This window comes from Vipera berus (assembly GCF_964194415.1).
Source record: "Vipera berus genome assembly, contig: HAP1_SCAFFOLD_27, whole genome shotgun sequence".
NCBI classification, from domain to species: Eukaryota; Metazoa; Chordata; class Lepidosauria; order Squamata; family Viperidae; genus Vipera; species Vipera berus.
In genome coordinates this window covers 60,679-84,974 of record NW_027673656.1, presented here as the reverse complement: position 1 = coordinate 84,974, position 24,296 = coordinate 60,679, and the positions used below count along the sequence as shown (strand labels likewise).

Here is a 24,296-nt window from a genome sequence, read left to right as displayed (position 1 = left end):
ATCACCAAGCTGGACCGCCTACACCCAGACCGGGTAGCAGCCGAGACTGGAAGGGCAACATCACCATCATCGCCATCATCACCATCACCACCAGCATCACTACCATCACCATTGCCATCATCACCCACACACAGGGTCTTCAACCTGGGGGACCTGGTCTGGGCAAGGAACTATGGGGCTGGACATCCTTGGGTTCCAGGGACAGTGGTCGAGAAAACAGGACCCCTTTCGTACATTGTAGGGGTGGAAGGGGACAGACGCATAAGGCGACACATTGATCAGCTCAGAGGAAGAGTCCCTGAGCACATCACACACGCCCCTGAGTGCATCACACACGTCCCTGAACTCAACGCACACGATCAACAGGAGGACCACACTCCAGGAGGGGTCAACCCAGCCGAGGACGTCACAGAGCAGGGACCAGAGGAGGAGGAGGACTTCCTGATTCCGGCTCCTTGCAGCCCTGCACAAAGGCCTCAGGAACCTACAGTCCAAGCCCAGGGGCCAAGCACACCCAGACGATCCACCCGTCCACACAGGACACCAGCCTACCTGTCGGACTATGTGTGCAAGTGACCCTCACACAAGGACACCACTGTTTTTTTTATATATAATCATAGTTATAGTAGTTGCAAGTTGTTGTTGTTATGTGGTTCTTCTCTAAGGGGGGAGGGGTGTTATGTATGCAGGCACCTGCATAGCAACAGCCACCAGGGGGCGTTGGCCTGGACAGTTTCGGCAGGAAACCTAGGGCCAACCCCATTGGCTGTTAGCTTACCTGGCCAGGTATATAAGGAGGCCAGGTAACCCTCATTCCCCAGTTCACTACCCCCTTCAATAAAGAGCTGAACTCACACACCGGCTGGCGTCTCTTCCTTGCGTCGGATCCACTACACAATAGACACTGCTAGAAATGAAATATAAATGCATTCTGACACTTGTGGTACCCCATCAAATATTTTCCCCCATGTAGATGTGGCTCCATTGAGGACTACACCCTGGGTGCAGTTGGTCAGCCACCTGAGAATCCAACTGATGCTGATACTGGTGGAGGTACGTTTCTAGGTGCTCACAAATCCCCCACTTCATCCTCTGTTCCAGGATTTTCCCAGGTATTGATGTCCAGCTCTTTTTCCAGGTCTCTGGTCGTTCCCCTGAGCTACAAGGACCTTGGAAGTTTCCATTTGGTGACTCCAAAATTAGGTCTGCCAGCTCCTCCAAAACCCTGGGATGCACAGCATGAGGTCTGTGTGATTTGTGCTCGACCAGAGTGGATAGGAATTCCCTTATGAATTTTGTGCCTATTTGGAATTGTATACCAATTCTATCTCCCTTGGTGTTGCTTTTCATATTTTGTTTTTTTTCCCTTTTGGATAAAAAGATAGTAAAAGAAGGAGTTAAACATTCCTGCACTCACCCTGCTGCCTGTTTCCTTCTGCCTTATGCTCCCATTAGTGGATCTCTTGTTTTCTTGACTTTCCTCAAAGTTTCTTTTATCATTTTTTGCATTAGTTGCCAGTCTTTGCCCATTCTGGGCCTTTGCTATCCTGACTCCCTCCTTGCAAACTCAGTCTACTTGCTGGTTTTCTGCTTTACTTATGTGCCCCTCTTTTTCTACTTGATCTTTTTGTTCCTATACTTGTTTGTTTTTGCCCGGTCCTTCATTGTTTCATTTTTTCAGGGTTTTCGAGCATCTTGTTTTTCCTTTTAGGACATCCATGCATAGAATCCTTCCCAGTCTCTCCCTCTTCACTTATTAAAATCAGCTCTCCTAAAGTCTAAACTATTAGCCTGCTTGAGCAGGGGTTGGACTAGAAGACCTCCAAGGTGCCTTCCAACTCTCTCATACTGTTACTGTTGCTTGGTTATGTTCCCTGTGCTCGATCAAGTATTTTGGGGGGCTCTGCAAGACCCCCAGAGTGTAAAAATTTCCTACTTGCTTTCCTCCCAGAGATTCTTATGTTTCCCCTTCAGATCGTGATCTGTCTGATCTCTGTCCATATCTGTAATTGGAGGGTGTTCCTGGACAGGCTTCCCTTTATCTTCCTTGTGCTGATTATTGTGGTCCTTGGATTCACATCTAGGGCTGTTTCTCTTCCTGCCTGGGAGGAAAAGTTTTTTTATGATCCCTTCCAATTTCACACCCTCCCTGTCTTTCCCAGCCTGTGGAGGCATCAGTGAGGGCAGCAGAGCCACTCTCACTCCCTCGGCCACAACGGGTTTATCTATTTCTTCCGGAAAGATTCCTTCCCCAATCAGAGTCTGTCTGAGCACCATTATCCACTTCCCTCCCTGCCTAGGATCAACTTTGGCAATTCCTCCACTCAGACAAAAGGAAAAAGGGAGTTTGAACAGAGCCTCTAGGTCAGTCTACCTTCTTTGACATAGAAAGTTTACACTGACCCCTCCAAAGCCAAATTCCCCTGGGCTTTCTGGACACCTCTGGCCATCACTGAGCTGAGCTGGCACTAGGGCCAGGATGGCTGAGAATTGGGGTACAAGGGACCACATAAACTGCACAAACCTCCCCAGCCACAACAGACACCTAGACACAGACACAGGCCTCACAGACAATCCTAAAAGGGGCCTTTATGTAGGGTCAGGAAGGCACATGGGATTAATCTCACAATACTCATCCTGTAGGAGATCCCCAGTTGTTGTCCCTGGTTGCAGATCAAAGACTGAATCCCACTTTTCACACCAATTTCTGTGGAATCAAATGCAGGACCCAAAAAATAATCAAGGCTAACTGCAGTTGTTATTTTTTCCAGTGTCCACTGGAATTTAACTCCAGGACACTGCAGGATAGATTCCCACAGACAAAAGGATGCACTCATATTTACACATTTCTGGAAAAGAGGATGAAATGGTAAACATCAATATGCATATCTAATAGATGATATAACCATGTCTATTCCTAATTAGCATGCATCAATGTACTTTCATGCCCACCCACTGTTACTATCCTAAAGAAAGAGATACTGTTTCAATAAAAAGAAAAATGTCAGTTACATTGTCACAGCAGTTTGAATAAAATGTATTGAAAAATGAGGAAATAACTGCATTAACACTTTATTTTTATCTTGTTAGTATATTCTTATTCCTACAAGAAATTGGTTTCCTCAAAATCTTACAGACATACTTTATTTATTTGAAGAAAAATTATTGCACCCCTCATGTATGGAGACTAGCTTGGAGTTGAAATTCCTCTGTCTCATATTTCCACATTTCTTCTGGCTGTAAGCTGTTCCTTTGTGTTCAGGTCTGGCCTGAGAAGGATAATGTAGCACTTGGGGATGAAGATGCAGACCAGCAGACCAGCACTGGAGGCCAGGATGGAGAAGACCTGCACAGCCACCATGTATTTCCCTTTGGTGCTCAGGTAGGTGGGCACAAAAGTCACCCAGACACTGCAGAAGACCAGCATGCTGAAGGTGATCAGCTTGGCTTCGTTAAAGGCCCCAGGCAGATTCCTGGCCAGGAAAGCCACCATGAAGCAGATGGCAGCTAGGAAGCCCATGTAGCTGAGGGTGATGTAGAACATGACAACAGCCCCTTCGTTGCATTGCAGGATGATCTCTGCAGGCTGGGAGTGGAGGTCAGAATCTGGGAATGTGGGAGAAACTCCCAGACAGATGGAGCAGATGATCATTTGGACAGCAGAAGAAGAAAGAATGATGGAGTTGGCCAAGGTCTTCCTCAACCATCTCTTCGCTCGGTTTCCTGGTTTTGTGGCCAGGAAAGCCAGCACCACCATGATGGTTTTGGCCAAGAGAGAAGAAACGGCAACTGAGAAGATGATGCTGAAGAATGTTTGTCGGAGAAGGCAGGTGGCTTTCCTTGGTTGACCAATGAAGAGAAAAGGAGACAAGAAGCAAAGCAGAAGGGAGACCAGGAGGATGTAGGAGAGGTCCCGGTTGTTGGCTTTGACAAGGGGAGTTTCTCGGTATTTAATGAAGATAATTAAGAAAAGGCCTGTGGTTACGAACAAGAGTAGAGTAAAAGAGACAAGGATGATGCCCAGATATTCTTCATAAAACAGGAAGTTTATAACTTTGGGGATACATTGGACTCGGTCCTCATTTGGATATTCATCACCTGGACATTTGGTACATTTTCCTGTATCTGAGAAAGGCAGAAAGCAAAATTGTTTAACACTCTTTTTTAACTTTAAGAAATACATTCTTGGCACAACATCTGATAAAAGGGACATTTTCCAAGATACACTGAGTAGCAATTCCTTGGGGGAAAAATTGAAAATTTTCTTTTCAATTTCTATTCAGCTAAGGTGTATGAATTTTGGGAAAGCCCTAGGACCTGAAAGATTCACAGAAATCTACATCATTACAGGCAAAATATGAAACTGATTGTCATTCTAGGCATGCTTCCGGAGCTTTCCAGATGGCATTTCTCAATATACTGGATCCGGAGGATGCCTATCCTATGGAATCTAGTTGACTGGTAGAGATATGAACCTTACAAATATCTGAAATGGTTACTGGGGCAGCACTAATATGGCTGTAATGAGGCGCACCCATAACTTTCCACACCGGGCCTCTCCATCCATGAATTGGCTGCTTTCATCTCATTGGATGTTGAAAAAATGCTTAATGAGATTCAGATGGAATTTCTGAAATGCCATGTAAGAATATATGATTTCCACACTTTTCTCACCATTTGTAGAGATGGAGGTCAAGGATATGAAGGGACCATGTGCAGAAAACTGCCTGCCTTAGTATCCACATGTCTATGAGCTCATTCCAATTAGCACTGCCAAGGGCTGCCAGGAACCAGCCAGATATGAGAGACTCTGCCCTGGCTGGGATGTTTGGATGTTCCTTAAGATTGACTAGGGAGTACACCAATAAACAATGCTTTTGCTGTGCGTTATTTCCTGCTTGTTAAAACTGTATAAATACAATAAACTCTGCATAGGCAGACAGACATTTTGGGACACCCTGCAATGACTGGTCTCTGAATCTGACAGCTGGCGCCCGAACAGGGACAATAAATCTTTAAAAACAAGTTTGCCTCCCCCTCTAGTATATTATTGGGCATTACCAGACAAAACATGGTTAGGGCCAGTCCCTTTGATTACTTGGGGACGAGGATACGCTGCTGTGTTTGCTCCTACAGGACCTTTGTGGATTCCAGCATGTTGTGTCCGCCCAGCTAAGGATGTTGTGGCACCAGTCCCCGGATCTGGTTCAAGAAATGGCCAAGATGACTCTACAGACGGCACAGCAGACAATATATCTCCAGACCAGCCGTCCAGTACCGTGGGGAGATATGAAAAGCCTGACCATGAAAGCGCAGGCAGTGCTGCAACAGCAGCATGTGCAGCAAACCCCCGAGAATTTATGCGCTGCCATTTTTGTGGTTTTAACTGCCAATTCCTTAGCCATCATTTGTTTGTGCTTGATTATTAATTGTTGCCCTTTAGCGACAGCAGCTGTCATCTCACCCAAACATTCACTTGAGCAGCGAATGAAGCAAAACCTATGGGTGCAGCTAGCTAACATCACACAAAATGAAGTCTTTTGTTTATCTGAATCATATGACATGGAAAATTTGTTTTCTACATGTCTGATCCCTGTGTGTACCCCTTCTGCAGCAATTCAAAACTTCACTGGTTTGAGCAAATTTCTATTTAATAAAAACTTTAGCTATGAGACTATATCTAGTTAGGGGTTGACTGCCTATGATCTACCCCCTGATGTAATTGCTTTGCACACCCCGATAGTAGCAGTCCCTGAGAATATAACATGCACTAAAATAGTTAATTGTACATCTTCAAGTAAAAAACCTCACTGTTTTCGTATTAGTTCATCTGTTTTAAATTGTACAGCTTTTGAGGAGACTTCCTTTAATTTTTCCTCATGTTTGGCTTCCGCGAGGATGGTTTTCTACATGTGGTAAAGAAACTTTTAATTACATTCCTGCTAATATTAGTGAAGCACATTGTTGTCTCAGCCGGTTGATTCCTGTTTTGCTTTCCAAACAGCAAATTCACTCAAACCGTTCTCGATGAGGAGTCTCGCTAGATAGCACCTGTGACTCAGAAACAGCTTTACTTAATAAAGCAGAATATGTAGCTTTGGCTATATCTATAGTGGGTGTACCAGCACTTGCTGTTTGCGTTCATCTTAACATTAATGCTGTTGCCTGTAATTTGGCAAAAATAATTAATGCTACTTTTATAGCTATTTCAGCAATCAACCACGAGCTGCAAGCTTTCCGTAAAGGTATTTTACAAAATCGTGCTGCTATTGATTATTTGCTTTTACGTCAGCATTTGGGTTGTGAAAGTTTTGAAGGAATGTGTTGTTTTAACCTTTCAGATGAATCACGAACCATCCAGCACCAGCTCAATATTTTACATAATTTGGCCTCTGATTTGAAAATTGATACTTTAGGATCTTGGCGGGAGAGCCTTTGGGCTTGGCTACCCACAAATTTATTCCTACGCTATTTAGTCATTATTTGTGCTATTTTGATTGGTGGGTGCTGTTTTGTTCAGTGTCTCCCTTCCTTTTGCAACATATGTATCACAGCTTTTTGCCCTAAACCCCCTCCCACACTGCCTCAGAGTCAGGTATATGCCTTGTATAAGCAATTGCAAGGATATTCCTCTCCTGATTATGACCCTTCCATTAACCCTTTTTAGAAGTCCTTGGCTAACAAAAAAGAAAAGAGTGAGATGTAGAGATGGAGGTCAAGGATATGAAGGGACCATGCGCAGAAAACTGCCTGCCTTAGTATCCTGATATCCGCATGTCTATGAGCTCATTCCAATTGGCATTGCCAAGGACTGCCAAGAACCAGCCAGATATGGGAGTCTCTGCCCTGGCTGGGATGTTCGGATGTTCCTTAAGATTGACTAGGGAGTACACCAATGAACAATGCTTTTGCTCTCCGTTATTTCCTACTTGTTAAAACTGTATAAATACAATAAACTCTGTGTAGGCAGATAGACATTTTAGGACACCCTGCGATGACTGGTCTCTGAATCCGACATCCATTACAATTGAAATCCCTACACAGAGGGCTTTCTTATGTGAAATTAAATATGCCTAAATGTATTGATATCATTTCAGTAGATCGAGCCTGTAGTGTAAAGGTTACAGAGTGTCTGAGGTAGGATTAATGAAAGTAAAATGAAAGCTGTTTGTAAACACACACTGCCTTGAATTATTGATAAAATAAAAGAAGACTATAAACAAACAAATATACTATATTTTAAAAGGGATTGCCCTGTTAATCCCAGTTAGATACGTTAGACTGACAAACTAATAAGAATTTGTTTGTTTCTTTACACAAATTATAGGTTGCCTAGCTCCCAGTGTCTCTAGATTATTTATTATTTAAAAAAATTTCAGAGAACAAAATGAATCCTGAATGGTCCCCATAACCCCAAATCCCCTCCAGCAGGGGCTCAACCTCCCTCTGCTCCAGAGCCTGGAGAGCAGCCTGGTCTTTCAGGGCCTCTGGAAGGTCCTCAGGGTGGGAGTCATCCTGAGCAGAAGCCCTCAAAGGTCTGGGGAGGGGGAACGGAGGTCCTATTGCACTGAAAGTTGCTTTCTAAATTTTTAGATTTACCTTTGTGCTTGTATTTGAACATGTTTCTTCTTGTAGAATGAGAATTTTTCTGAATTTCACATTCTTTTGGTTTATTTTGAGATAACTTGTTTTCTCCTCTGTAAATATTTCCATCTTAGAAAGCTGCTATGTAGCCTTTGTCTTCACCTTCTAAGAACCTGCAGATGAAGCAATTTGGTCCCCTACTGTCTAGATTTACCAATACATTCAAGCATTGAACCAGTTCCATGTAAACCAGTAATGTACAGCTTGTTATTAATATTGATTCTCCATTTCCCATGCTTTTTGTTAGTTCTGTTTCATTTGAATCACAATGGTTTATTAGGGGATTTCCCCACCCCCCATTTTGAACCACAACTAGATTTCTTTTTTATTGGAGCTGTAGTTATTCGTATTTCACTATTTACAACAACTTTATTGGGCCATATCAAAGTGCAAAGTTCCAGCAACAAACCGTCACCAAAACTTAATAAAAGCAATCCAAAATGGAATTTGATAAAATACAATTTAAAATGGAATTAAAATAAAATACAATTTAAGATGAAATAGTAATAAAATACAAATTTAAGATATAGATAAAATATGATAACATTATATTTCGGAGTCGCCCTTGCAATCTACCCCAATCAGTCCCACATATGCAGATCTTAACCGGATCATTTTGTTTAAATACTGTGCTGCGTTAAATGTTATTTTCAGGTTCTGGCTGGACATAAGGTAAGGTGTTTTGATATGGGGATCCCAATGGGTCATTCGTTCGGTATATAGACCAAGATACCTGTCTCTCACCCTCTTATACAGACAACAGTCAAATAGGACGTGAGCCAGGTCCTCTACCTCTGCCGCTCCGCAAATGCAGAGACGCTCATTGTACGGTATAGCATGAAATCTCCCATATCTGACCATTGTGTCAAGCTGTTCGAATCTTGCTCTCGTAAATATCTCCCTAAGATGTTTTGGGAGTTGTAACTTCAAATACCAACAACAACTTGGCGACTTTGGGGAGAACTTTCCAGTTGCTTGAGGAGCCGGATGCTGGTTGATTTACAACTATTATTATGAACTACGGCTTGGAGCAGCGTCAGCGTTTTAAGTTGGAGTGGTGGAGATGGTCCTGGTTGGCGTCTGGGACGGTTGGCGGTGAGGGAGTTGGAGTGCCGCGACCGCTTTGGTATGGTGACCATGGCCGGGTGGTGGACTATGGACTTCTATGCCTGGACATTTGGAGGCATGGACTATTATAGCTGACTGGACCATGTCTTTTGGGCCCCACTGAAGTACTATGGGGCCCTGGCTCCCTCCCTATCGGTCGATTGTCACCTGGTCCCTTCCATGACGCGAAAAGGAACCTGAAACCGGAGCTTCTCTTACCACTCTGTGACTTTATGGGTTTTTACCCTAATCCACCTCGCTGACTGGTTTGCCCTATTGTCCTCCCTTTTTTCCTTTCCCCTTGGGTTTTGGAAGGTGCCGGGTGTATAACCACTGTGAGAGAGTGGTTAAGAGTTAAGAGTTTCCATCTGTTACCGTCTTAGAGGTGAGAGCTCTAGGCGGTATCTCTTTCCCCGGCTGTATATCTCAGGCTGCTCCCCGGCCCTGACCGTTGTGAGAGAACGGGGATTGTCCCGAGGTTACCCAGCTCTAGTGGCAGCGGAGCTGGGTCTGCAGTCTGGATATTCTCCTTCCTTTTTAAGATCCTCCCATCCTATTTATTTTGATCTGGGTCTGTTTTTGCTGTATTACCCAATTATTATCATGGTCCTGAGGTACTCCAGCACGGTTTTGTTCGCCCTCAGGGGTGCCCCCCCATCGTGGGTGCGACCCGCCTTACCTTCTAATCTGCCTCTTGATGACGGGCCTGATTGCTGGGACCCTGAGAGATGGCCGGGCAGGAACAGGGGCCAAAGATATAAATTTAATAAGAGGCCCCTGATTACTTTTTTAGCCAAATTTTTTGTAGGGTTAGGGAGGGGGGAGGGTTGTGGTTGGTTGGAGATGGGGGGTAATCCACCAACTGTTGTTCAGGCCAGGCCCAGGATAGATCGCGTAGAGAGGGAGCCGGGGTCGGTCATCTCCGGAGCTCCGGAGCGGGTCGTGGGATTGCCAATTCCCACGACAATAGGGAATGGCAGCAGGTGTAAGATCATTGGGCCGTACCGACCTCCGGGAGGGCTTCTCCGCTATTTACAAGCGGTGAGGCACTCCGACCCTCTTTCTTCGACCCAAGATTCTGGGAGCGGGGATGTGCAGCCACCTGAGCTCCGGCTGGTGTACCTGAATGCCAGGTCCGTTGCTAACAAGGCTCCTCTTATCCGGGATCTGGTCGAGGGTGAGCAAGTGGACCTGGCCTGCATCAAGGAAACCTGGTTGGGCCCAGAGGGCGGTATCCCCCTGGTTGATCTTTGCCCACCAGGCTTCCGGGTGCTACACCAGCCTCGGACTCAGGGTAGGGGTGGGGGAGTGGCTGTGGTTATGAGGGAGACCTTATGTCCGCAGGAGGCCACCGTTCCTCAGATAGTCGGGTGTGAATCTCTCTTATTGAGGTTTGGTCCTAGGGCGCAGTTGGGCTTGCTGCTGGTGTACCTTTCGCCTAGTCGCGCAGCAGCAGCCCTGCCTGAGCTTCTCGATATCCTCTCAGGGCTGGTGATTGAGTTTCCCAAACTTATGGTTTTGGGAGACTTCAATCTACCATCCCTGGGAGGAGCATCTGAGTTAGCTCTGGAGTTCATGGCTTCCATGATGGCCATGGACCTGACGCAAGTAATTCATGGACCGACTCATGAGGGAGGCCACACCCTTGACTTGGTTTTCTTATCTGGTCGGTGGTTAGATGATCTTGGTGGGGGCTCCCCAATTGTTATGCCCCTGTCATGGACCGATCATCATCTCCTGCGGTTGGTCTTCTGTTTTGCCACTCCCCGTCGTGGGGTTGTTGAACCAACGAGATGGTTCCGTCCTAGGTGCTTAATGGACCCTGAGAGGTTCCAGGCAGCACTGGGGTCCCCACCTGCCTCCTCAGCTCACAGCTCGGCAGATGCCTTAGTGGAAGCCTGGGAAAGGATGGCCACGGAGGCACTTGACCGAGTTGTACCCTTGCGGCCCCTGACCCGGCGCAGATCCCAATGGGCTCCATGGTTCTCCGCGGAGCTCCGGGAGATGAAGCGTCGGAGACGGGGCCTAGAGAGCGTTTGGAGGTCCAGCCGATCTGAATCCGACCGATTGCGACTAAGAACCCATATTAGGTCTTATCTCGCAGCGATGAGGGTGGCGAGGTCTAACTACTTCGCTGCCCTCATCGCGTCTGCAGATAACCGCCCGGCCGCCCTGTTTAGGGTGACCCGCTCCCTCCTTAATCAGGAGGTGAGTGAGGAACCCTTGCAGGGGCGTGCCGAGGAATTTAGTCAACATCTGTCGGACAAAATCGCTCGGATTTGGACCGGTCTGGACTCCGACTGGGCAGTATCGGACGATCAGGACACGAGCGGTCTTGTCAATGCTACCTGGGAGGAGTTCGATCCTGTAACTCCGGAGGAAGTGGACAGGATTATGGGGAGGCTGAGCTCCACCACATGTTTATTGGACCCGTGCCCTTCCTGGCTGGTTTATGCAGCCCGGGAGGGGACACGAGGCTGGTTCCAGGCGGTTATATCTGCCTCTTTGAGTGAGGGTAGTTTTCCCGCCGCCTTGAAAGAGGTGGTGGTAAGACCTCTCCTCAAGAAGCCTGCCTTGGACCCGGCTGTGTTGAATAACTTTCGTCCGGTCTCCAACCTTCGCTTTCTTGCGAAGGTTGTTGAGAGTGTGGTGGCGCATCAGCTCCCTCTGGTCCTGGATGAAGCGGATTATCTAGACCCGTACCAATCGGGCTTCAGGCCCGGGTACAGCACGGAGATGGCATTGGTCGCGCTGGTGAATGATCTCTGGAGGGCTCGGGACAGGGGATATTCCTCTGTCCTAGTCCTATTCCTCTGTCCTAGTCCTATTATTCCTCTGTCCTAGTCCTATTAGACCTCTCAGCAGCTTTCGATACCATCGATACCATCGACCTGCTGCGGCGTCTCAGGGGATTGGGAGTGGGAGGCACGGTTCTTCAGTGGTTCTCCTCCTATCTCCTGGGACGCTCGCAGTCGGTGTTGGCAGGGGGGAAGAGGTCGACCGCGAGGCCTCTTGTTTGTGGAGTCCCTCAGGGGTCGGTCCTCTCGCCTCTCCTGTTCAACATCTACATGAAACCGCTGGGTAAGATCATTCGTGGTTTTGGAGTTGGGTATCATCAGTATGCTGATGATACCCAACTTTTCATTTCGACCCCAAACCACCCCAGTGATGCCCTCGACGTGATGTCCCGGTGCCTGGAGGAGGTCCGGGTCTGGATGGGGAGGAACAGGCTTCGACTCAACCCTGACAAGACTGAGTGGCTGTGCGTACCGGCATCTCGGGATATTCAGGATATCCCACCCCTCACTATGGGGGGTGAGTTATTACCTCCTGTAGATAGGGCTCGCAACAAGTCCTCCTAGATTCACAGCTCTCCCTAGAAGACCATATAGTAGCTGTTACTAGGGGGGCCTTCGCCCAGGTTCGCCTGGTGCGCCAGTTGCGGCCCTATCTAGACCGGGATGCCTTACGTACGGTCACTCATGCGCTCGTGACCTCTCGTCTTGATTACTGCAACGCTCTCTACATGGGGCTACCCTTGAAGACCACTCGGAGGCTCCAACTGGTACAGAATGCAGCCGCGAGAATTGTATTGGGAGTTTCCCGATACTCCCATGTCACACCTTTGCTCCGCGAGCTGCATTGGCTACCAGTTGTCTTCCGGGTGAGGTTCAAGGTGCTAGTAATGGCCTACAAAGCCCTTCCTGGCATGGGTCCGGAATACCTTGGGGAGCACCTGCAGCCGGCGTCAACTTCCCTCCGCCCAGTACGCTCCCACAGAGAGGGCCTCCTCAGGGTGCCACCGGTCAAAGAATGCCGACCGGTGGCCCCCAGGGGGAGGGCGTTCTCTGTGGGTGCACCGGATTTATGGAACCATCTTCCGGTCGAGCTCCAGATGGCGCCCGATCTCCGCTCCTTCCGGCGCGATCTTAAAACCCATCTCTTTAAACAAGCTGGCCTGGCCTGATGGGATGGGGTGGGATTTTTATAAATGAACTTCTATTTTTAATCTGTATTAATTTATTATGGGCATTGTTTAATCACGTTTTAATAATTTTTAATTTTTGTATCTAGTTTTTATGTATTGCCCTGTTCACCGCCCTGAGTCCTCCGGGAGAAGGGCGGTATATAAATTAAATTAATAAATAAAATAAATAAATAAAAACAACAAGCCTATAAACTAGCGTTGAAAGAAAAATCTTCATCAGGGTCCAGTCCAAGCTAGGAATAAATAAAATGGAGGCTGCTTAGGGAAGAGGGTTTAGTTTATTGAGTTGCCAGAAACTTCACTGACACAGCATGTTTCTGAGGTAGCTGACAAAATGGAGGTGGGAGTGGTGGGTTTCTATACCTTCTTTGAGCTTTGTATTTGAGGTTCTTCCTGTTCCTGTGGCATGTACTTTGACCTGCACTTGAGTGTGCCCTTTGGGTATTCTAGTGGTGGAAGGTTAATCCTATTGTGTCCTAAAGGTCACGGCTTTAGGTTTTGGATGGGGGATGTAGATTTTAGGAGTCTTTGTCATTCTAATCCCATCAGCTCCAAGCTTCCTGGCCCTAGTCTTCCTAAATGAATCACCAAATCTGCATTTCTAAAAGCTGATTTCTGTTCAGGGCAGAGAGACTGGGGTGGTGGTGGTTTCTGCCTAAGATTTTTCTATTACTCCTTTGGAGAAATATAATTGTTATGTATTGGGCTTGTGATGTTATACCACGTGCGTTACTGGAGGAGCTAACGGCTCTCCAGCAACCCAGACAGGGCGTCTCTGGTCCTGCAATTGGTCAGCCCCAGGTGGCAAATGTGGGTTCAAACCTATTGGCTGTCACCTAGGGGCTAGACTGTAAGTTGTGTCTGGTTGCGGCCCAAGCTTCAGTACAGTTCCAGCAAGAATAAAAGTATGAGTTATTCTGTACTCAGCCTCGTGTCATCATTCCTGCTCTCCAGAGCCCACGACTTAACAATAATGTTCTGCCTTTTAAATATCCCCCCAAATATTTCCTTCTCTGGGGGTGGGTGCTTCCTTCCTACACTAGAACTGATTGCTTGATATAACTTTGTATGCATCAATTTTGGAGGATGACATAATGTAAATCTGCTTCAGATGAGGGAAAGAAATGGACTTTAGATAATTTCTGAAGCTTCAAAGGATTGAAATCTTCCTAGAGAAGTAAAGATGGAAGGACACATTCAAACTAACAAGTGGAATAATTATTTTTTCTGGCAATGGTAAAGCTTGCCCAATGTGCCTTACCTTCCTTTCTCTTCCTAGCCTCTTCTTCAAGATCTTTTGGTTATTCTTCCGGTTAAATAAAAAAAATGTGCTATTTTGAAAATAAACAAGAAAACACTTAAACTTCAAAATGTCTTTTAACTAGCACTTTCATGAAAATGCTCTGGCTAACTCCATTTCTACAGGGCCTTCCTTACCTCCCGTGTCACCCACCTTCCTGAGTGGAGATGGTCCCCTCCGGACAAGGAACGCAGTCGTAGCAGCAAACTGGCTCTCCTTCTCGAGCCCTCTTGACAAATCCAGGATGACAACTTTCCACACATTTGGACTGAGGCAGAGACTAAGCAGAGAAACCAAGAATGCCAAAGAAAGTGAGTTAGGACTCACCACCCATGGAAAATGGAGATAGACATGGACGTTAGAAAGTAGCCTCTGTGCTTCACGTTGGTAAATATGAAATCTCTGAGTAGTTCCAAATGGTTGTAGGAGATTCAACTACCGGCAGAGTCTTCATTTACTTCCTGCCTTTTGCTTCTTGCATATCCCATTTCAGTAAAGGACTTTTCTACTTAATAAAGTCTGAAGAGATGGAACTGAAAAAAGATTTAAGCATTAAGTGACAGCCAGGCAGTTCCTCCTCAATGCCTTATTAACACATATTAAATTCTAAATTTAATATGAATAGATAATCATACTTTAAAATAACGGGTGTATGAAGAATGGAGGAATGCATGTTTATAAAATTCATTCTAAATTTTATATTTATTAAGTTTTTACTGTGTCAGATTTATCAAAATAGAGATAAACTGTGAGGAAGACAGAAACATCTGACTTGTAGGATCTGCAAAAAATAAAAAAGATAGTACATAAAACATTAAAAACCCACCCAGCCCCTTTAAAAGTAATCCAGAACAGTCTCTCAGTTGAGATAGAAAGGATTTTTTTTTCAAATTATGACTGTCATAATTTGGTTTTGTCATTCTGCTGATACAAGAATAAAATGGACTCTTCAGTTGTGGTGAGATGAGATGGGTGAAGGCCTAAGAAAGTGTCCCTCAAAAAGTGAGGCATCTTTTGCTGCAGCCAATGGGACGTGGATACGAGGCCCGTGTCAGGAAGGGATATTTCTAAAGCCCATCTAGTTATCCAAGACAAGGTCCTTTCTGTTGAAGAATTGCAATTCGCTGACACCAGATGGCATGGAAAGAAAGATCCACTTTTATTATTAGTTAAATATGGAACTTCCTTTTCACCCAGAGAGATTAGGGGTGGCTAAGAATCGAGAAAAACAATGGCATTCAAGAGATTTTCAGATGACAAGCCCTCTTACAAGCCAAAAGCCAAATCTAAGCAGCATTTCCCCTTCATAGATTACTGCCTTGTCGTGGAGAAGGGGCTTGCGTAATTCAATGAAGCTATGAGCTATGCCATGCAGGGCCACCCAAGACAGAAAGGTCAAAGCAGAGAGTTCTGACAAAACGTGATCCACTGGAGAAGGAAATGGCAACCCACTCCAGTATCTTTGCCATGGAAACCCTATGGACAGTACCAAAAGGCAAAACGATATGACGCCGGAAGATGAGCCCCTCAGGTCGGAAGGCGTCCAATATGCTACTGGGGAAGAGCAGAGGGCTAGTACTAGTAGCGCCAGAAAGAATGAAGCGACTGGGCCAAAGCCAAAAGGACACTCAGCTGTGGATGTGTCTGGTGGTGAAAGGAAAGTCTGATGCTGTAAAGATTTTTTCTCCATAGGAACCTGAAATGTAAGATCCATGAATCAAGGAAAGCTGGACGTGGTCCAAAAAGAGATGACAAGACTGAACATCGACATCTTAGGTATCAGCGAACTAAAATGGACAGAAATGAGTGAATTTAATTCAGATGACCATCAGGTATACTACTGCGGGCAAGAATCCCTCAGAAGAAATGGAGTAGCCTTCATAGTCAATAAAAGAGTAGGAAAAGCAATAATGTCAGGACCCACCCCAAACCACGTCTTAGGAAGACAAAATTCTTGGAGTCAAATCTATTCCACAAAGAATCTTTACTATGACATGCTTGGTTGTAGGAAACGAGACAGGACTTAATATTATCCCATGAAGTAAACCCTTATAAAGAGTTCCCGGCTTAACCCCCCTTAACCCCATTTGGTCAGTCCCCCATCCTTTCTCTCTTATCATCCACCTCGTGGGAAAAAGGAACTTAGGACCCTTCATGTTTATTGCTGTCTTCCGTGACAAAAACCCGATGCTAGCCCCCCCTTTTGTTTCCCCAGTTCAAAAGGCTTCTCCTTTCCTTTGAAATGCCTAATACCGGTTCAATACACATCTATCCTCTTCTCTTCGGGAGATGGCAGAATCCATGGAATAATGTTTGAAACATTCCATTTATGAATATGATATACCGTATATACTTGAGTATAAGCCGAATTTTTCAGCCCACTTTTTGGGCTGAAAAATCCACTTCGGCTTATACTCCTGTGAACAAAAAAAAAAAGAACTTCCACCCCCCAGTTTGGAGAGCTGCTGCTTTCATCAAACATGGACGAAGGCAGCAGCTCTCCAAACGGGCGGCGGCGGTTTGGAGAGCTGCGCGCGCAGCTCCGCCGCCACCTCTGCAAGCCTCCGCTGAGAGAATGGGGCGGTGGAAGCTTGCCACCCATTTTCTCGGCGAAGACTTCTTTCGGGGGATCCAGCCTCTGCCGCCCCTTTCTCTCAGCTGCCCAGCTGAGAGAAGGGGGTGACAGAGGCTGGATCCCCCGAAAGAAGTCTCCGCTGAGACGAGAGAATGAGGCGGTGGAGCGCTCCGCGAAGTATGGGGCGGTGGAAGCTTGCCACCCATTTTCTTGGCGAAGACTTCTTTCGGGGTATACAGCCTCTGCCGCCCCTTTCTGGATCCCCCGAAAGAAGTCTTCGCCGAGAAAATGGGCGGCAAGCTTCCACCGCCCCATACTTCGCGGAGCGCTCCAACGCCTCATTCTCTCGCTCAGCGGAGACTTCTTTCGGGGGATGCAGCCTCTGCCGCCCCCTTCTTTCAGCTGCCTGGGCAGCTGAGAGAAGGGGGCGGCAGAGGCTGGATCCCCCGAAAGAAGTCTTCGCCGAGAAAATGGGCGCTGAGACGAGAGAATGAGACGTTGGAGCGCTCCACCGCCCCATTCTCTCATTTCAGCGGAGACTTCTTTTGGGGGATGCAGCCTCTGTCACCCCCTTCTCTCAGCTGGGCAGCTGAGATAAAGGGGCGGCAGAGGCTGGATCCCCCGAACGAAGTCTTCGCCGAGAAAATGGGCGCTGAGATGAGAGAATGAGGCGTTGGAGCGCTCCACCGCCCCATTCTCTCGTTTCAGCGGAGACTGCCCCTTTCTTCTGGGCAGCTGAGAGAAGGGGGTGACAGAGGCTGCATCCCCCGAAAGAAGTCTCCGCTGAAACGAGAGAATGGGGCGGTGGAGCGCTCCAACGCCTCATTCTCTCGTCTCAGCGCCCATTTTCTCGGCGAAGACTTCTTTCGGGGGATCCAGCCTCTGCCGCCCCTTCTCTCAGCTGCCTGGGCCTCTTCTTCAAGATCTTTTGGTTATTCTTCCGGTTACATTTTCTTGTAATAGTACGGCTCCTACCGCTACATCACTCGCATCTGCCTGTATTACAAAAGGTTTGTCGGGATCTGGGTGTTTTAGGACAGGTTCAGCAGAAAAAAGTCTCTTTAGCCTCTCAAATGCTGCTTGACATTCCATTGACCATTTCAGAGGCTGTCTGGGTTTCACGGGTGACCCCCCCTTCGTTTTCAACAAATTTGTGAGGGGCATGGCTATTTGGCCAAATGCGGGAATGAATTGGCAGTAGAAATTTGCAAACCCCAGGAAACTTTGTAATTGCTTCCGTGTGCGGGGGGGGGGGTGCCCACTCTAGTACTGCCCTGACCTTCTCAGGGTCCATTTCGATGCCCTCTGGAGATATGCGATACCCCAGGTAGTCGATTTTTTCCTGATGGAATTCACCCTTCGATAATTTAGCATATAAATGGGCAGCTCGCAACTTCTTCAGGACTGCTCTGACTAGTTTGATATGTTCCTCTTTGGTTTCTGTGAAGATAAGGATGTCATCGAGGTAAACCAGGACCCCCTTATATAGGTGCTTTACTCTCTAGCTCAATGGATTTTATAGCTTTAAAGTGAAAGTGCACAATAAGTGAAAGTGGGGGAAGATGGCGGCTAAAACTTCTAAAGCTCTTCGGAATGCGGGGTCTTCCCTGGTGCAACAGACCTCATTGCAAGCTTTGCTTCCTCCTCCAGTATTGACGCTTAAGGATTTACAAGATGCTCTTGGAAAGCATTCACAATTGATGTCTGATATGATGGATGAAAAGTTGAAAAAGCTGGAGGAGAAAATGGAGGAGAAAATGGAGAAGAAGATGGAAGAGAAGTTTAGAGCAATGAGGGTGGACATGTTGTCTATGATTGAATCCGTAGCTGAATGTGTGCAACAGCTGGATGTAAAAGTGGAGGATCTCAGTCAAAAGAACTCTATATTAGAAGCAAAGGTATTTGAAAATGAAAATATAAGGGATAAAATGGACGGAGAATTGAGCCTTGTTCAGTATCATCAGATGCAGTATGCTATTAGAATCAGGGGTTTAAAGGAGAATGGTAAAGAAGATTTAAAGCAGCTGATTTCTGAGGCTCTGGAAGGGGTACTGGGCCAGCCAGCAAATGAAATTGAGGGAAATATGGACAAAATTTTTCGTGTAAATTCATGGATTGCAAGACAGAGGAAGTTACCCAGAGATGTGGTGGTCTATTTTACAAAGAGAGTAATTAGAGATGAAGTCATTCAAGCTGCTTATGATACCAAATTGGTAGTGGCTGAGCAAGAAGTCTTGGTTTTAAAAGAGATTCCTCCGAAGATCCTAAGGAGAAGGAAAGATTTTGCATTTCTAGTACAGGAACTTAAGAAACGTGATATTAAGTTTAGATGGGAGATTCCAGTTGGACTGGTGGTGACGCACGAAGGTAAAAGACATCGTTTGGTTACTGTGGCTCAGGCACGTGATTTTTATAGCAATGTGTTAAAAGCAACCCCCCTATCATTTTTGGAAGCTGTAAAGGGATACGGCAAGGGAAAGCTTCAAGATGTTGCAGATAGACAGACAGAGGACAATGGTGTTGGAGGGGATCAAGTCACAGTCTCATCGGTTGTTGCAGGAGGCCAGAAGATGACGCGTGCCGCCCTAAGAAGAGCGAGACGAGAGCAAGAGCAAGACCAGCAGAAAGTTATGGAATCTCCAAAGCGTGCTTACAGTGAAGATGTGGGAGGGGCACGGTCTAAAGAAGTTTTGGGGGTCATGACAGACGTGCTCCAAAAGCTTTGGAGCGTCAAGATTGGTGATTAAATTTTTAAATTAGAATGTCAATGGAGTAAATTTATTATAGAGGAGAAAGAAAGTTTTTTTTAATATTTAACACAATTTAAGATTGATGTTATTTGCTTGCTAGAAAAGTATATTAGGGTTATGGACTAAAAGTATGTGTTGAACTAAGAATGGGTACGCAAGCTCCTAATTAACAACAAGTTGTCTTAGAGACTGCCTAAACCTTTTTTTACTCTTTTTATTTGAACTCAAGGATGATTTGGAACTGCGAGACATTTGGTGTGATACATGCAAGAACTATTTTTGATCATAGTTTAGTTTGGTTGGAGATTATTAAGGTTAACAGAGATAGGCGCTTTTGGCGCGTAACTGAGAATTTGTTTAGAAATTAGAGAAAGGTGGGAGAATGCAAATAGTAGGTGAAAGTTTTTTTTTCTTTTTTTTTGAAATTAATATGAATAAGGACTGGGATTAAGAAAATCTATTCTGAGTAAAGCTCTTTTTCTGTTTTCCTCTTTTTCTTTTTTACTTTATTTGTAATATTAATATTGTTTGTACTCATTTTATATGAGCTAGAGGGAGATAGAATTAATAGTTTATTGTTGATAACATAGGGGTGCTTATGTTTGTTTTTTGATTTTATACCCTGTATTTAGCTCTGGGAAGTCGGGGGGGGAGGAGGGAGTGGGGGAGAGGGATAGGGAGGGCAAGATAGGGGTGGGGGAGGGGGGGATTAAAGTCAAAATGTATTGTAAAACTTTTTAAATAAAGAAAATGGAGTTGGGATAGGTGGGCTTTTATACCTTCTTTGGGGTTTTGTGTTTGGAACGCTCCAGGAGGTGGGCTTTTGTGTCTTTTGCTAGTCTGAAGAGGGTGTAGGATTAATTCTATTATGTCCTAAAGGTCATGTTCCTGTCCTTAGAGTCTTCCTTTTTCTAACCCCATCAGCTCAAACCTTCTCTGGGGCTGTGGCTGAAAGCATTTTGCTTATGAATAGGTGGACCCAAATCTGCAATTCTAAAAGCTGGCCTCTGCCTGGGGGAAGGAAACTGGGGGATGGTTTCTGCCTAAGATTTTTCTCCATTATTCCTTTGGGGAAATATAATATTCTGCCTTTTTAATATCTCCCAAAATATTTCCTTCTCTAGGAAGGTGAGTGGGTGCTGACTTCCAACAAAACTAAAATAAAAAAGTTAAAAGCTGAAATTTTGGGTTCTTCTCTCATGGAGTCTTTTCACATTTGAATCTTTCTTCTACAATTATCTGACTTGCAAGTATCCTTAGTCGAGAGAACAAGAGTTGCTGCTATCTTCAAAAGTGAAAAACAAAGATTCAGCAAAGTCTGTCAATCATATATTGATAAACAAAATTGACAACATTTATCAATTATATAGAACAGTCTACAGCAGTCACAACACAATGGAACAAACCAATAAAGAGATTATTCATAAACTCATTAAAAATAACAGGGTGATTACTTGTGGAAGGGGGGGTTAGAGAGAGCAAGCAGCAGAGGTGCATGGATGATCATGTTGAGGGGCGACACCCAGCCGGCAGCCAGGTGGGGCATGCGTGGATGGCCACCAAGAAGGGGAATCCACCGAAAATAAGGGGGAAAGAGGCGGCATGGGACAGAAGAGGGTAAAAGGAGGAAGGTTGGCAGGAAATGGGGGAGAACAAAGGAGGGGCGAGGAAGAGAAGGAATGGAGGCAGAGAGTGAAAGAGAGAGATGGAGGCAGAGAAGCAGAGGAGACAGCGCAGATCGGTGGAGAAGGAAGCAAAGTAGGGGGCTAGGAGAGAGCGAGAGGTGGGGGGAGATTCAGCACAGAGCTGGGAAGGAGAAGAGAGGAGAGAGGGGAGGAAAGGCTTGCCGTGGGGTCCCTGCTTGGGGGGGGCTGTGTGGGAGGGGGAGGGGAGGAGAGGGAAGGATTGAAACAGGGAGGGGGGAAGAGAAGAGGCCCGTGACCAGAGGGGGCACCAGGCACACTAGGGGACAGCAGAGGAGGACTGACCCAAACCAGTGAATGAACCAGCAACCAGAGGGGGTGCCAACCACACCAGCCAACAGTGAAGGTGAGTTGATCCTGATGAGCCGGTGAGCCCGTGACCAGAGGGGATGCCAGGCGCACTGGAGGACAGCAGAGCTGGGCAAGTGGCCAAAGTGAGAGGCCCTGGGGATGCCAGGCCGGTGACTGATAGTGGGGAGGAGCCCAAATAATTTTCATAGTTCCTCATAGAATTGATATGATATAAATAAAAATTAGTTTTTGGTAATCTATTCTTCAATATATTCATTAATAAAGGTAGATTGAATCACTGAATCATGATATATTTTTTAAAATATGTTTATTGATTTTTTTACATAATCACCTTAATATTTGGTAAACAGAGTGTTGTATGGGTTTATATTTAAAAAACAATCAATAACAATTACTTTCTATAATTCTATAGTCCACCTAATGGCCTTGCTTGATTTTCTCTTCTTCCAATAATATTCTCTTTTGCCAACCTTGAATTAATACAATTCTTATTATTTGGATAAATGACAATTAAATATAGACATTTTTCTAATCTTTCTCAAATAATAACTACATCAATATAAACCTTTTCTAACTGATCATCTTGATTGCTTCATCATAGACCCTGTTTACAATATTCTTATTTAAATTTGTTTTCCCCACAATATTCAAAACGTTCTTACTGGTTAAGATTTTCTCAGAATTAATTACACTTAAGTATTTAAGTCTTTTTCCTCATACAGGCCATCCCAACACTTTTATATTTCTCATATTTAAAAAAAGAAAAAGAAATAAGAAAATAGTATACTACTTAAAAAACATGTCCCTCTTAGGCTAATGTATATTTATATTCAGAATTTTTCTCTTCTTTTAACCATATTCAACCATATGTTTAATCTTTAAATGTCCCCTTTAATAAATCCAGTTATCTAATCTTTTAAATCTATTCAAAACTTTTTTGTCCATTTGAAATTTTTTCAAGATCAATTACACTTAAATATCTAAAACATTTCCTTTATATAAACCCTCCCAACATTTTTATATTTCTAATGTCAAAAACAAGACACAAAGGACAAAAGAAAGAAAAAATACTATGTTACTTGAGGGGTTCATCCCTCTTAAACTAAAATTCATTTACATCCAAAATCTTTCTATTTCTTTAACCATATTCAGACGTCAACGCTGCCAACATGGAATATTCTTGCTTTGACAAAAGATGAAGAAGCAACTACTTCAAATTTAAACTTATGTGTTACTTTAAGAGCTATAATCGGTCATTGCTGGGGGAGGGAGGAGGAAGAATGTGTCTCAAGGCTGTCTCGAAATAAGTTGTTATGGGAGTTTCCCGATACTCCCGTGTAACGCCTCTTCTCCGTGAGCTGCATTGGCTTCCGGTTGCCCTCCGGGTGAGATTCAAGGTGCTGGTAATGACCTATAAAGCCCTAAATGGCTTGGGTCCGGATTATCTAAGGGAACACCTGCTGCCGCCATCAACTTCCCATCATCCTGTGCACTCCCACAGGGAGGGCCTTCTCAGGGTACCGCCGGTTAAGGAATGCCGGTGGGTTATTCCCAGGGGAAGGGCGTTCTCTGTGGGTGTGCCGACCCTATGGAACCAACTTCCCATGGAACTCAGGACTGCCCACGACCTTCGCTCATTTCACCGGGACTTGAAAACCTGGTTCTTCGAGCTGTTTGGCCCAGACTGAGGGGTTTTAACTAATTTAATTTAATTGGGTTTTAGTTTAATTTCAGGGACTGTAATTTAATTATAGTTTTTAACTGCTTTTAATTTTTGTATGCTATGTATTTTAATTCTCCCTGTAAACCACCCTGAGTCCTACGGGAATAGGGCAGTATATAAATTTAAATAATAAATAAATAAATAAATAAATTTAAGATTTTACAAGATGCTAGGGAAAGAGGGGGACTCAAGGCGCCGAATTTGAAACTGTATTATGATGCGGTGGTCTTGACATGGGTTAGCGATTGGCTTAATTTAACTAATAAGAGAATACTTCACCTAGAAATGTTAAATTTACTCAGGCTCAAAATTTAAGAGAAAATTTTTATAAAATGTTTTATAGATGGCATCTGGATCCCAAAACGTTGTCTAACATGTATCCTAACTTACAGTCTAAATGCTGGAGATGTGGTAGTTTAGAAGCCACCTATTTTCATATGTGGTGGACTTGCAGAAATATAAAAGCTTTTTGGGTTAAAATTTGGTGGAACATTCAAAAGATTTTTAAGAGAAAGATAAAGTTCTCTCCGCAATTGTTTTTATTGGGCATTGTTGTAGATTGTGATGTTAAAGAAACCAATTTGATGTTGAATTTGATAACATGGGTGTTTAAAGTATCGAATCTTGCAGAAATGTCTAAGATTTCTGTTTATTTGAAGGATCATTCACAAGAAAGAACCTATATTAGGTCTTATCTCACGGCGATAAGGGTGGCGAGGTCTAATCACTTCACTACCCTTATCGCATCCGCAGATAATTGCCCGGCCGCCCTGTTTAGGGTGACCCGCTCCCTCCTTAATCAGGAGGTGAGGGAGGAACCCTTGCAGGGATGTGCCGAGGAGTTTAGTCAACATCTGTCGGACAAAATCGCTCGGATTCGGACCGGTTTGGACTCCGACTGGGCAGAGTCTGACGATCAGGACATGGGTGGTCTTGTCAATGTTATCTGGGAGGAGTTCGATCCTGTGACTCCGGAGGAAGTGGACAGGATTATGGGGAGGCTGAGCTCCACCACGTGTTTATTGGACCCGTGCCCTTCCTGGATGGTTTATGCGCCCTGGGAGGGGACACGAGGCTGGTTCCAGGCAGTTATATCTGCATCTTTGAGTGAGGGTAGTTTCCCCGCTGTCTTGAAGGAGGCAGTGGTGAGACCTCTCCTCAAGAAGCCTGCCTTGGACCCAGCTGTGTTAAATA

General features: G+C 45.1%; 1 protein-coding gene across 1 annotated transcript in view; it reads right to left on the bottom strand.

Moving 5' to 3' along the window:
• The window catches only part of LOC308679194 (vomeronasal type-2 receptor 26-like), a gene marked incomplete at both ends in the record, with an annotated part of 478,617 nt that overhangs the window by 439,453 nt on the left and 14,868 nt on the right, over positions 1-24,296 (bottom strand). Inside the window, one exon of the mRNA XM_081346790.1 lies at positions 14,193-14,319. Within this exon, the coding sequence (XP_081202916.1) occupies positions 14,193-14,319 (127 nt within the window). The remainder of the gene's footprint in view (positions 1-14,192; positions 14,320-24,296) is intronic.